This window comes from Belonocnema kinseyi, chromosome 2 (genome assembly GCF_010883055.1).
Source record: "Belonocnema kinseyi isolate 2016_QV_RU_SX_M_011 chromosome 2, B_treatae_v1, whole genome shotgun sequence".
Classification (NCBI taxonomy): domain Eukaryota; kingdom Metazoa; phylum Arthropoda; class Insecta; order Hymenoptera; family Cynipidae; genus Belonocnema; species Belonocnema kinseyi.
In genome coordinates this window covers 126,116,480-126,131,965 of record NC_046658.1, presented here as the reverse complement: position 1 = coordinate 126,131,965, position 15,486 = coordinate 126,116,480, and the positions used below count along the sequence as shown (strand labels likewise).

Genomic DNA, 15,486 nt, shown 5'->3' with positions numbered 1-15,486 from the left:
ATCTCTATCCCATCCACACACTACTCCTTTCCCCTGCCGAGTGAGTCACGCCTACCCCGAAAGGGAAATGGCTTAATGGTGTAATAATAATAATAATCATAGGATTTGCAATATTTTAGGTATTTTAAAATATTCCAAGGCATTTTAGAGAAAACATTTTTTTAACGAATTTATAACTTATTTGAAAGATTTTCGATTATCTTTTAATATTTTACGAAAATTTCAAAAGTTTCCAAAAATTCTATGAATTTAACCAAATTTATTATGATTTGCAATATTTTAGGATTTTGAGTGTATTTTTTTTTAATTCCAAGGAATTTTCAAAAACTTTAGAAAAATTCTAAGAATTTATGAAAAGATTTTGGGTTATTTTTTTAATTCCATAGAATTTTGATGAGCTTTAAAAAAATCTAGGAATTTAAGAACATTCAATAGAATTTTCAATATTTTAGGATACTTTAAAGGATTCCAAGGCATTTTAAAGAGATTTTAATTTTTTGGTGAATTTTCAAGTATTTAAACGAAATTGCAAAGGATTTGAAATATTTTAGGGCATTTGAAAAGATAGTTTCAAACATTTGAAGAGATTTTCAAACATTTTTTGCAATCAATTTGAAATAATTTTGAATTTATCTTCAATCCTTATTAATGTTTACTCAATTCTTTTGAATGTTTTGGAATTCTCTTGAATTTATTTATATCCCTTGAGTTTTTCTAAACTAAATTTGGCTAAATTCAATACAATTTTCTCAAATTAATGAAAATTTTTAGATTTTGAACATTTTTCTCAATTAATTTGAATTTTTCTGGAATCAGATTGAATTGTTTTTAAAGTCTTATGAATTCATCCTGAGTTCATGGAAATTCAATATAAAATAATAAATATAAGTATAACGTAAATATAATTAATATAAAATATAAATAAAATAAATATAAAACTTAAATATAAAATAATTAATGATTTTTAATATCCAATTCTACTTTAAGATTTTAGAAAGTGAATAATTGATTGCACAAGACTATTCGGAATCAGTTTCCAATTTTAGAATATCCCAATTTTAACGTTAAATATTCAACTTAAATATTCAAAATAATATGTTCATAATAAAAGGCTTTTATTAAATTAAATGAATTATTTCAATCTCAAATATTCTATTTTTAAACCATTTAATTTGAATTTGTTAAAATTAATAGTTAGAAATATTAATTAAGTAATAAAATATTAATTGAAAATCAGTAATTATAAATGAAATATTCAAAAATTAACAAAAATCTTAACTTATAACGTTAGAATTTTAATTTTTCTATTGAACATGATTTAATATGTAAGTTAAATTGTTTAATTTGGATTTATAAATAGCAATTGAAAACCTATTATTTTTAGAAAATATCGAGTAAGTTCAAGAGATATTTAGAAGTTTTTAAATAATTCAAAATCAATTTAAAATTCGAAATTATTTCAAGTAATTTAAACAAAATATCTACGTGTGCCGACAAAATACGTCTATTTTTACCAAATTTTGGTGACAATAATCCACGGACCATAAATAAATCTTGACAGATTTCTAGGAAAATTAAAAATTATTCTTTATTTTGCAAAATTAATTTTAAGAGAATATTTAAAAATAATTAGAAAGATTTACAAAATTATCAAGCATGACTGTGGAAGATTTTAAGGAAATTGAAGTTATGAATTTTTTTTTAATAATTAAAAATATAAACAAATTTCAAACATGTAAATGTTTCAAGAATATTATATAAATTTTGAAGAATTTTTAAACTATTTAAAATAAAAATAACTTTTAATTTAAGAAGTGTTCAGTTTATTAAAAAAGTGTAATTGTTCTTTTTTTTAAGTTTTTAACTTAAAATTGCTTGAAATTATATAATTGAAAAAAATTCTAAATGCATTGATTGATTCTTCAATTTAGATAATTGAAAATGATTGATTTTATGTGTGTAAATTATTGAGCATTTGAATACAACATTTTTGAATTAAACCACTTTTAAAATTCAGTTTTAAAAGTTTTGATTGCTACGATTTGCTGCTCAGTTGGTATTACTACGAATGGAAAAATTTTTGAGTTCAGAGCTCGATTTTGAACATTTGATTTACCGTGAAAAATGTTTGGGAACCGTGAATAAATCGGGATTTTTTTTCATTTATTAAAACGGCAAGCTTGATATTTTTTGGTTCATAATTCACCTCGTTTGATTGAAAAAATTACTATTAAGTTGAAAATCGATTTATTTGGTTGAAGATAAAACAAAATTATTAAAGATTCATATTTTTTGGTCAAAAATTCAATTAAGTTGTTGAAAATTTATCTTCCATGGCAGAAAATCATATTTTTAGTTCAAAATTTTATTACATATTTGGTGGAATATATTTTTTTTAGTTGAAAATTCATTTTGCTTGTTCAAAAATCATTTTTCTTGTTGAAAATTCATCTTATTTGGTTTAAAAGTCAACCTTTTTTAATCACTGGACGTATTAGTCTGAAAAACTAGCTCTTTTTTCGAAAATTTGCCTTTTTCCGTTGAAAATTCAACTAATTGGTTTCAAGTTTAACTGTTTCGTTAAAAATTTATTTTATTAATTTAATATGGAACAATTTTGTTAGAAATTTACTCTGTTTTTGTTGAAAATAATTTTTTTACTCAAAATTTATCTATTCCATTTTTAGTTTAAATTTGAAAATTTTTGGTTAGAAAATTAACTAATTACATTTTCCATTGAAAATTCACCTTCCTTCTTGAAAATTGATATTTTATATGTTAAAAATTTAAGGTTTTACTTTAAACAGTCACTGTTTTGTTATTCATCTTGTTTGGTCGAAAATAAACATTTTTTCTGGAAAATTCAACTGTTTTTTAGATAATTCCCATTTTTCATTCTTTATGCATTTTTTATTCAAAAATGTAACTCTTTTGTTAAAAATGTCGCTTTTTGGTTGTATTTACCTTTTTTTTTTTTCAAATGATGTATCAAGATTTTGAAATTAAATTTTGAAGCATTTCTAGGATTTTTAAACTATTTAAAATTAAAATAATTTAACTTTTAATTCAAGAAGTGTTTAGTTTATTTAAAAAAGTGCAATCGTTAATTTTTTATGTTTCTAGCTTAAAATTGCTTAAAATTATATAATTAAAAAAATGTAATGCATTGATTAAATCTTCAATTTAGAGAATTGAAAATGATAACGTGGATTTATAATTTTAAACTGAATCTGAATCTTTGAACTCATTTATAAAAGTTTAAAAAAGTTTTATTTGGCAGTTTAAATTCATTTAATTAACCAATTTTCAGTTGAAAAATGTTAGCGGCTTCCATTTTAGGCGTGTAATTTGTTAAGAATTTTAATACAACATTTTGGAATTAAAAAACTTTTGAAATTCAGTTTTAAAAGTTGAAATTGCAAGAGTTCTTCGAGTGATTCATTTTGCTGCTCAGCTTTTATTACTTCAAATGAAAAAATCTTTGGTTTTAGAGTTCGATTTTTTAAATTTCATTGACCGTGATAAATACTTGCGAAACGGGAAAAAACCGGGAAATTACCGTGAATTTTTTTCTTTCAAGAAAACGACCAGCCTGTATTAACCCTTAAAGGGCATACTGGGTGTTAAACACCCAGCGACTTATTTGAGCTTTAACAAAGTGTACCAAATTCAAGAAAATTGAACATATGGCGCCAGCTAAATGCCATGAAAACCTATTTTTCTATGAGGTTTTCACATCATTTTGATTTTTATAATTTTTATACGCAGTTTAAGATCGATAAAATCGTTTAATCATACCGTATCAGGGAAGTATTCAAGTAAAATTTTAAGTAAAATTATCAAAAACTTACAGAGTTATGAATTTTAGAGTGAAAAAAGTCATTTTTTAATTTTTTTCCAAAAAGGATTTTTTTAACTGCTTTAAATTTCAAAAACTGTTATGAAATCTTTTTCTCCTTAAACTGGATAGATTAAACATCATTAATTGATTTTCTTGTAAAAAACTGCCCAATACCGTCGGCACAGTACACGTTCGAATACCCTTGGGTATTTAACACCCAGTATGCTCTTTATGTAATTTTACGGAATTGTGTCTTTTAAGGGTTAATCGTAAAATTAATTTTCTTGGTAGAACCGCCGACTGCTGTGGACCCAGAAATTGTCCAGGTTATTGGCGATTCGCTTCAAAGTTACGGTTTAGGAGGTTACTTGCCAATAGGATTGACACAACATTTTTTATTCTTTATAAACACTACATGTGGACTTCCTTGGTGGACGACAATTATTCTGGGTAAATTAAAAATTAAACCTAATCTCAATAAAAAATTTTAAAACTCGAATTCAATGAAAATTTCGATTATTTCAGGAACGGCCGGTATAAAAGTGGCGCTCTTTCCATTATTTCTGAAAATGCAGAAACACCAGGCATTGACAAGTTTTCACGCAAAAGACTTGGGCTATTTCGAAAGAAGAAAAAAAGATGCAATAGCCGACGGAAATCAGATGAAAGGTGAAACGGCACTTTGAAATATTTTTCTTTATTTTCTTCTTATTTTTATTGTTTATTTTTTTTTTAATTTTAGTTCAGATGTATTCTTTGAAACAAGACGAATTCTACGCTTCTCACGGCATGATGACGACAAAACAAACTGTGGTGCATTATGGGGTTCAGGTTTGTGTAAAATTTAACAAAATTTAAAATAGATGGAAATTTAAATTATTCTTTAACATCAAGTATCAAAATTCAAGTACGAAGTTCTTGAATACAAAAAAAAATAATTCAGTTGCCAAATTTATAAAATACCTATTTTAAATTTCTCTATTCAAATTTAAAATACCAAAACTAAATAAAAGGAACGAAAAAAAGGCAGACTCTAAATCTCCGTTTTTTCTCTCGTTTTTTTATTTATTTTTTAAATCACAATCAAAAAAATTTTTTTTTAAATCTGCCAACGTTTTGGTGGGTTTCCCCCTTAAATTTAAAAATTCCGATAAAACGCCTTAAATTGAGAATTTTTACCCAGCTTTCCCCTTTTTTACAAGGTTTCGGTTAGTTTTTGCAGATTCATAAACGTAAATTCCAGATATCATAAAACCGGAAGCTTTGAAAGAGATTCTTTTTTATACCAATTTAAAAATAATTCCTGGTCGATTTATTTTCTAATCAGCTTTTCGTTTCTAAAATTTTTTAACTAAATAGTTCAATTTTTATTGAGGATAATTAATTTCCAACTAAAAAAAAGAATTTTTTATAAAAACAGTTTTGAATTTTATACCGAAATTCTCTATAAACAGGAAAAAAACGGAGATTTTCCACGAAAGGTGAAGAATAAATTCTTTTGAATAAAATTATTGTAGGTACTATTATTAAATTCAAATTGAAAAACTTCGAATTTCTAATATTTCAAGTAAAAATATTGCATTTTAAATAAAATAGCTTCATTTTCAACCAGATACTTGAATTTTTAAACAAAAAGATGATTTTTTAACCAGGAAGATTACTTTTTTCTCAAATTAGTAGTTCAATTTTCAACCAAAAAAGATTTAATTCTGAATAAAAATGAGTTTAATTTGTCCCCCAAAAAGAGACTTTTCAATATAATAGTTGAAGCGAAAATAGAATTATTTATAAACACTTTCTACCAAAAAATACGATTTTTCAACCAAAGAAAACAATTTTCAATTAAAATTATGAATCATCATGGTGGCGACTTGGCCGGGAAACCGGAAATTTAATTTAAAAATCGGGAATTTACTTCTGATCGCAATAAAGTTCAAGTTTTTATTGTCTTAATCATTTTTTTTAATTTAGAATAGTGATTTCTATTTTAGCTACAAACGCAGATTTTTCAAATTATCTCAATTTAATTTAATTAAATAATAATTTTTTACTCAATTTTTTTTTGTCTTATTTAGAGATTAAACTAGTTTCAAAATTTATTTGCTTTGTGAAAAAATCGCCTTATTTCTAGAAAATTAATCTTTATGGCTGAAAATTTATCAGCAATTTAAATGAAAATTTGTCTTCTTTAATTAAAACTTTAACTGTTTCGTTGAAAATCCACATATTTTGATAAAAATTGATTTTTTGGCGGAAAATTATCTTTTTCTGTGCAATTTAATCTTCTTGTTTAAAAATTTTTCATTTCGATTAAAAATTCAAGTATTTCAGTTCAGTATTTATCATTTTAGTGGAAAATTCATCTTTTCGGTTGGAAATAAATTTATATGGTTCAAAGATAAACTTTTTTGTTGAAAATTAAATATTTTGTTCTTGAAAACTCATTATTTTAATTAAAAATTCAAGTCTTTGGTTGTAATATGAGCTATTTGATTAAAAACTTTTTTTTTCAGATAAAAAGGAATTTTTTGCCGAAAATTTAACTATTTTGTTGAAAACTCGTTTTTTTTTTGCTTTTTAAACTAAAAATTTAACTGTTATCTCAGTTGGATATTATATAATTTTAGATAAGAATTCATCTTCTTGGTTAAAAATTCACCTTTTTTGTTTATAATTTAACTATTCCAGTGTAAGATTCATAATTTTATTTTAAAATGCATGACTTTTGTTGAAAATTGAACTACTTTGTTGAAAATTGTTTATTCTATTGAAAATTAAGTTTTTTTTAAACTGAAAGTTTCACTGTTCCATTTTTTGTAAAAAAAACTGATATTTTTGAGTGAAAAATTTAAGTATTTGTTTGAAAATGTATTAATTTTTCAATTTTTTGACTTGACCCGGAAAAACCGGGAAATTACCAGGAATTTGAAATTATCCGTCGAATCGCCAACCTGATCTTCAAAAAGAAAAATTAATTTTTAACAAATATTTTCTATTCTTAGACCGAAAAAAGGAATTTTCAACCAAGAACATTGATTTTTTTACCTAAAAAGATAATTTCTCAACAAATTGCATAAATTTTCAACCAAATAGATTGAACAGTGGTTTGAACTAACAAACTTTAATTTTTAAGCCGAAAATCTTTAGTTAAATTTTCATTCGAGACTTAATGTTCAGAAAAAAAGACAGTTTTCTACAAAACAGTTTAATTTTGTACTTAATAGTTGATTTTTATACCTTATTGTTAAATTTTTAAACCAGAAAGATGAAATTTCTACCAGTGAGCATAAATTTTCAAGAAAAAGTTGATTTTTAACCAAACAGCTGAATTTTCAATAAAATAGTTACATTTTCAGTATGAAAAATTAATGTTTAACCAAAAATAATAAACGAATTCTCACCTTCAACAAAATAAATAAATTTTCAACCAAGATTAATTTTTTTACCAAAAAATACGAATTTTCAACTTAATACAATGAATATTATTTTAGTCCAAGTGCTGTTTAATTAATTTGGTGTTTATATTTTTTTCGCTTCTAAACATTTTTGATCTAAATTTAAATCTTTAAACCAAAAAAAAGTCAATAAAAAAAATCAGTTGTTAAATTTTCATTCAAAACATAATTTTCAATAAAAAAAATGTTTTAAAAAACAGTTTAATTTGTACCAAATAGTGGATTTCGCTACCTAATTGTTGAATTTTCAAGCCAGAAAAACGAATTTTCTATAAAACAGTTGAATTTTCAACCCGAGAGTATTAAATTGTAAAAAAAAATTAATGTTCAACCAAGCAATTTAATTTTTATCAAAAGCCTGTCAAAAGAGTTGAAATTTCAGTTTAAACAATTAATTTTTAATCTAGAAAAAAAATTGTAACTAAGAGTATGTACCTTCCATAAAAAAAATTAATTTTTAAAAACGTAGTCCAACTTTCAACCACGGAGTTAAATTTTCAACCTAAAAAGACGAATTTTCAACGAAAGTGTCATTTTAAATATAAAAAAAAAATTATTTAAAATAACATGCAGTTGTATTTAAACAATAAAAACTAATTTTAAAAAACTTGAATCCTCAACTAAAACAGAATTATTTTCAACCAAATAGTTGCATTTTTAACACAAAATTTCATTTTCTACCAAAAAATACTATTTTCAACAAAATACATCAATTTTCAACCAAATAGTTTACTGAATTTAATTAATTTTCAATCAAAAAGTTGCCATTTTAACCAAAAAGGTGAAGTTTCTGCAGTGATACATGAATTTTTAAACCAAAATAGATGAAGGCTTAACAAAATAGTTAAAGTTAGTTTTGAAGAAAAAAAGTTTGTTAGCAAAGAAATAAAAGAAATTTTTATCAAATTGCTGAATTTTTAATCCAAAAAGATGAATTTTGTACAAAACAGTTCAGTTTTTAATCCAAGAATATTCGTTTTCAACAAAAAAGGTAATTTTCAACCGATTAATTGAATTTCCAACAACATATTTAATTTGTCAGTTTACAAAATTAATTTTTAACAAAAAGAACAACTAATTTATAGCTAAAATTATGAATCTTCAATAAAAAAAATTAACTTTTAGAAAAGTAGTCCAACTTTCAACCAAGGTATTAAATTTTTAACCTAAAAAGATGGATTTTCATCGAAAAATATAATAGCTGATATTTCAAAAGTAAAGAATTTAATTTGAAGTAAGATACAGTTGTATTTAACCAATAGAAACGAATTTTTAAAAAAATTCTTGAATCCTCAACTAAAACAGATCTATTTTCAACGAATCATTTGCATTTTTTTTACCAGAAAAATTTAGCTTCACCAAAAAAGATGAATTTTTAACAAAAACAAATTATTTTCAAATCAAAAAGTTGCCATTGTTACCAAAAAAGGTGAAGTTTCTATAGCGAGAGATGAATTTTAAAACCAAAAAGATGAAGGCTTAACAAAGTAGTTTAATTTTGAATTAAAAAAAAAAATTGTTAGTCAAGAAAGAAAGAAAATTGCAAGCATTTTGTATGACAAAATTTTTCAATTTTTAACAAAATAATTCAATTTTTAAACCAACTAATAGAATTTTTAACCAAAAAGATGAATTCTTAATCAAAAAAATTATATGTAAACTTTTCAAACGCGAAAAGAATTATTTTTCAACAGTTCATCTTTAATACTTTTAAAATATTGGTTTAAAAGAATAAAAAATTTGCTTTAACACCCTTTTGACAATATTTTTTAACATAAATGACAATATTTACATTATTTTTTATCTCTGAAGTAAGTCCAATCCGAAGCCTTGTAAATGTAGGAATAAATGTTTACCCTTTCCCCTATTTTCCCTTTTTTTAGCCCTTTTTGCACTGTGATCTCTGATATTTTCGTTTTTTTTTTGTTCTATTCAGGGAGCTGTTTTCTTTGTATTTTTCATGGCGATGAACGGAATGGCACGTGTGCCGATTGAAAGTATGAAAACGGGTGGTCTTTCGTGGTTTTCTGATTTAACTGTAGCCGATCCTTACTATGTGTTACCGGTACTTTCCGCACTTTCTACGGCATTATTTATTCACTTATCGCCACCTCCCGCGATGGGACAAAAATTACAGGGGATACAGAAGTACATCAAATTCTTGGTACCTGTAGTCACTCTGCCATTTATGGTATATTTTAAATCGGTGAGTTCGCTTTTCTGCAATTGCGATTTTTCAATAGGGTGTCCAGCGACTTATAAAACCTTGATAACCTGGAATTCTCCTTTAATTTCTTTTAATTTTGAAAACCTGGCATTCTCATTAATTTTTTTTAACCTTGAAAACCTGCAATTCTCCTTAAATTTTGTTTGAACCCTGAAAACCTGGAATTCTTCTTGAATTTCTTTTAACATTGAAAACCTGGAATTCTCATTGATATTTTTGAAACCCTAAAAATCTTCAATTTTCCTTAATTTTTTTTGAAACCTGAAAACCTGGAATTCTTCTTGAATTTCTTTTAACATTGAAAACCTGGAATTCTCATTGATATTTTTGAAACCCTAAAAACCTTCAATTTTCCTTAATTTTTTTTGAGCCCTGAAAACCTGGAATTCTTCTTTAATTTTTTCTAATCCTGAATATCTGGAATTCTCCTTGAATTTTTAAAAAATTTTGAAAACCTGGCATTCTCATTGATATTTTTTGAACCCTAAAAACCTACAATTCTCCTTCATTTTTTTTTTAATACTGAAAACCTGGAATTCTCCTTGAATTTTTGTGAACCTTGATAACCTGGAATTCTCCTTTAATTTCTTTTAATTTTGAAAACCTAGCATTCTCATTGATTTTTTTTAACCTTGAAAACCTGCAATTCTCCTTAAATTTTGTTTGAACCGTGATAACCTGGAATTCTTCTTGAATTTCTTTTAACATTGAAAACCTGGAATTCTCATTGATATTTTTAAAACCCTAAAAACCTTCAATTTTCCTTAATTTTTTTAACCCTGAAAACCTGGAATTCTTCTTTAATTTTTTTCTAATAATTAATATCTGGAATTCTCCTTGAATTTTTTCTAAAAGTTTTAAAACCTGGAATTCTCATTGGTATTTCTTGAATCCCAAAAACCTACAATTTTCCTTAATTTTTTTTAACCCTGAAAAGCTGAAATTCTCATTGATCTTTTTTGAACCCTAAAAATCTTCAATTTTCCTTAATATTGTTTGAACCCTGAAAACTTGGAATTCTCCTTCAATTTTTTTAAACCTTGAAACCCTGCAATTCTCCTTAAATTTTGTTCTAACATTGAAAACCTGGATTTCTCATTAATTTTTTTTAACCTTGAAAACCTGCAATTCTCCTTGAATCTTTGTTTGTATCTTAAAAAACTGGCATTCTCGTTGATTTTTTTAACCCTAAAAACCTACAATTCTTCTTCATTTTTTTTTAACCCTAAAAGCTGGAATTTTCCTTGATCTTTTTTGAACCCTTAAACACACCTGAAATTCTCCTTGAATTTGTTTGAACCTTGAAACCCTGCAATTCTCCTTAAATTTTGTTCGAACATTGAAAACCTGGATTTCTCATTGATTTTTTTAGCCTTGAAAACCGTCGATTATCCTTGAATTTTTTTTTGAATCTTGAAAAACAGGAATTCTCATTGATTTTTGTTAACCTTCAAAACCTGCAATTCTCCTGAAATTTTGTTTGAACTCTAAAAACCTGGAATTCTCCTTGATTTTTTTAATCCTGAAAAGCTGGAATTCTCATTGATCTTTTTAGATCCCTAAAAACCTTCAATTTTCCTTAATTTTGTTTTAACCCTGAAAACCTGGAATTCTCCTTGAATTTTTTTAAATTTTGAAAACCTGGAATTCTCATTGATATTTTTTTAACCCTAAAACCTATAATTCTCCTTAATTTTTTTTAACCCTGAAAACCTGGATTTCTCATTGATTTTTTTTTTAACGTTGAAAACCTGGATTTCTCATTAATTTTTTTTAACCTTGAAAACCTGCAATTCTCCTTGAATTTCTTTTGACATTGAAAACCTGGAATTCTCATTGATTTTTTTTTAAACGTGAAAACCTGGAATTCTCCTTGATTTTTTTTCAAACCTGAAAACCTGGAATTCTCCTTGAATTTTCTTTAACCCTGAAAAGCTGGAATTGTCCTTGGACTTTTTGTAACATTGAAAACCTGGAATTCTCATGGACTTTGTTTAACATTGAAAACCTGCAATTTTCCTTAAATTTTTATAAAGCCCTGAAAACCTGGGATTCTCCTTGAATTTTTTTGAATGTTGATAATCTGGAATTCTCCTTGAATTTCTTTCAACCTTGAAAACATGTATATCTCATTGATTTTTTTGAGCCTTGAAACCAGGAATTCTCCTTGAATTTTTTTCAACCCTGAAAAGCTGGAATTCTCATTGATCTTTTATGAACTCTAAAAACCTTCAATTCTCCTTACATTTTTTTTGAACCCTGAAAACCTGGAATTCTCTTTAAATTTTGTTTGAACCTTGAAAACCTTGAATTCTGTGTAATTCTTTTTAAAACAGAAAACATGGAATTCTCCTATAATTTTCTTTTAACTTTGAAAACCTAGCATTCTCATTGATTTTTTTAACCTTGAAAACCTGCAATCCTCCTTAAATCTTGCTTGATGATTCCTGCAAACCTGACATTTTTTCATTTTTGTTCAACCTTGAAAGCCGGGAATTCTTTGACCTTGAAAACTTGGGAATCTCCTGGAATTTTTAACGAGAATCTTGAATTTAATCCTTTTTTTCTTAAAAACAGTTATTTTATCGAAATGCAAAAAGTAATTTAAATATCTTAGTCTATTATATAAAAGAAACATCTCGTTTAGAAAAAATCTTGCTCAAAAATCTCTCCGCCAATATAGAATGTTGAACCACACATTCTTTTGTGATATTCAACTTGCAAATTATAAGAATTATTAGTTGCAGACTTTTGATGTTAATTCAGTTTCAGAATTATAATGAGCCATGGCCATAGAACGTATATTTAAAAGGATGTCGAACATTTTACAAAAATTCCACGGATTCCAAAGATTTTTAAAGAGAGTACAGTACACTACATTTCAAAGATTTCAAAGATTTCAAAGATTAGAAACGATTTCAAAAAGATTCTACCAAGATTTCAAATAATTCAATGACTTCAGCGAACAACAAAGATTTAAGAAAAATATCACAAATTACTTAAAAGATTTGACAAAGATTTAAACGATTTTACAACAATTTCCCAAATATTTCGAACAATTCATAGAGATTGAAGGGATTCTAAGATTTTAAAATATTTCACACAAACTAAAGATGTTTAAATAATTTCAAATGAATACAAAAAATTTCAGAAGAATACAGTACGCCAGATTTAAAAGATTTCAGAGATTTTCAACGATTCTAAACGTTTTTAAACATTTCAATAATTTCAAACAAAAGATTTCACGAATATTCCAATAATCTCAAACGCCGACAAAAGGTTTCGCTAAAAAATATTAAAGAAAGATTTCAAAGATTTGATCAAAATTTCAAGATTTAAAAAATATTTCAAATATGTTAAAGAGTTCTAATATTTTACAAAAACATTCTTAAATGTTCTAAAGTATTTCGCAGAAATTTCAAGATTTCACAAAGATTTGAAAAAATTGCAAGGATTTCAAAGACGACTTATGTTCACTGAAAATTAAGAATTCGTTTATTTATGTTTCTGCTTTCTTCACAAATTGTTGGCCAATAAAAAATGAAATAGCTTATTTTTTACATCTATAACAAACGATTATTTCATTATTTGATGTAAAAAAAAGGAGACTGCAAAAACTTGACATCTTGACCTGAAAAATCTGGAAAAAACCTTGAATTTCGTTCCTAAGAATCGCTGGACATCCTGTTTAAAACGATTTTATATTATTATATTATTTTGTTTATTAATTATTTTTTCATTAAAAACTTCACAGGCTGTAATGTTGTACATTATAACGAACACTTGGCTCACATTTCTCAGCCAAATTTTAGTCAAAATACCGAAATTTAGAGCTTTATGCAAACTTCCACCTTTAATAGAATCAGCTGCAAATAATCAAGCAAATACTCCATCAGGAATGACCGACTCGATGAAAGGAACTTTAATGGAAGGTGAGTAAGGGACCGTTTAGAATTTACGGCACGTTATTTCTTTTACTTTTTCATCCCTTCCCTTCTTCGCCACCTGGTGCCAAAAACTGCAACTAGAAAGAGTAGGTAACATTTTAAAGATGTAATTTAATTTTTGCATAAAAGTGTTTTCACGATTTTTTTTTTGTAAAGAATAAAATAATGATTGAATACTAATACCCAATGCAAAAAATTTTTCACGAGAGGTGAAAACGGCCGCGCGGCGGCGCTGTTAGTAGTATCTTTTTTCTACAAAACGATGCAGTACTATAGGAAAAATGCTTAAAAATTACAAAATATATATGAAAAACCCTTTAAAATTATTTTTCTTCATAGTTTAGATTCAAGTAGTAAATGAGACTTATTAGTTACGTATTATTTTGTCTAATATAGGAAAAAGCGGCACAATTGACATAATTCAAACAAACCAAAAAAATTGCATGGATATTCAGAAATTATAAAGAATAATAAAAAAAAAAATAACGAATAGACAAATGAATGAAAAAATGCCGAAAATAAATATTATTATCGAATTATAAAATTTTCCAAATTTAATCCAAAGTGCATTGATTATTAATTTTGAGCTATTATTAGATTTGTAAATAAGGCAAACAATTTAATTATTCATTAATTAATAATTCATTCATTATTTGCGGAAATTTTAAATTTCTTCAAACTTAAATTAAAACAATAGAAATATTTATGAGAATTTAACAATTCGTTTATTTTATAATTTGGAAATTTTTTTTTTTTTTGCTCATTTATGATTTAGTTATTCTTTTTCTCGTTATTTCGTATTAGCCCGCGATATTCAAACACTTTTAAATATAGTGATGAACTAATTTTTTTTATATTGCCGCTTTACAATATGATGCTACTATATAATAAATATAATTATTATATCTATAGCTGACAAACAAATATGATAAATCCTTCAATATTTTTTTCTATGAAAATGAAATAACCAACTCTTGATTGTGACATTTTTTAATCAATTATACCATGAAATCAGTATTATCATCTTGTTTTTAAATGCATGGAAATATAATTTTCATAAGATTCTTGAGAAAATTTTTTAATATTTCAGGGATGTCAGAAAAGAATCTAGAAAATTTTAAAGAACTTTTTTTAATGTATAGGATTTTTCAAAATATGAAAAATTCCAGTCTTTTTAAAAGATGTTTAAAACTTTAGAAGTTGGGAAGAAATTAAGAAATAATTATAATATATAATATTAATAATAATAATAATAATAATTAATTTTCGAAAATGTTTAAGTATTTTAAAATATTTGTAATCTATTTAAAACCTCTTAAATTCCTGAAAATATTTTTAATTGACGAATTTTCCTCAAGATTTTCAAATATCATTTCGAATTTTAAAAAATTACCTTACTATCTTCTAAATTTTCCCAGCAATTTTAAGAGAATTTGATTATTCTCTCGAAAAATTTCTACATTATTTTCAGTTCTACTAAGTAGTTCTTGAATTTACCCGATTTTTATTAGTTTTTATTTTGCAATCTTGCCAAATTGAAACATTTTGCTTTAAAATCCTCTAAACTATTTTGAGAAATTTTATAAAATCGTTTGTTATGTTTAAAAACATTTTAATTTTTGTTTATTTTGTCAGACCTTCTTAACGTTCAAATTTTTTTAAATTATTTGAATTTTTTCTACATTTTTTATTTATTCTGCAAAATTTTAAAAATTGCCCTAAAATCTTTCAGCTTCTTCTTTGACCATTTTTGAAATCTTCTAAAATCTTTTTAAACAATCTCTTCAAATTAATTTTTCCAACAAAAAAATTATTTTAATTTTTCCTAGGAACCTGAAAAAATATCTTTCATTTTCGTGAAACTTCACCAAATTTAGAAAAAAAAACTTTACAAATTTTAATTATTTTTGAAACCCTTCAAAACTTTTGAATATCTCCCAGACTTACTCAAATTTTTTCTCAAATATGGCAAAATCCATGAGTTTTAAGAACTTTTTTTCACGCCCTGACAAAATT

At 25.2% G+C, this 15,486-nt stretch overlaps 1 protein-coding gene across 1 annotated transcript in view; it reads left to right on the top strand.

Moving 5' to 3' along the window:
* Positions 1-15,486, top strand: part of LOC117167185 (mitochondrial inner membrane protein OXA1L-like) — a 28,170-nt gene that overhangs the window by 4,957 nt on the left and 7,727 nt on the right. Inside the window, exons 3-7 of the mRNA XM_033351907.1 lie at positions 4,133-4,291; positions 4,367-4,510; positions 4,584-4,672; positions 9,233-9,502; positions 13,278-13,455. Of these exons, the coding sequence (XP_033207798.1) occupies positions 4,133-4,291; positions 4,367-4,510; positions 4,584-4,672; positions 9,233-9,502; positions 13,278-13,455 (840 nt within the window). The remainder of the gene's footprint in view (positions 1-4,132; positions 4,292-4,366; positions 4,511-4,583; positions 4,673-9,232; positions 9,503-13,277; positions 13,456-15,486) is intronic.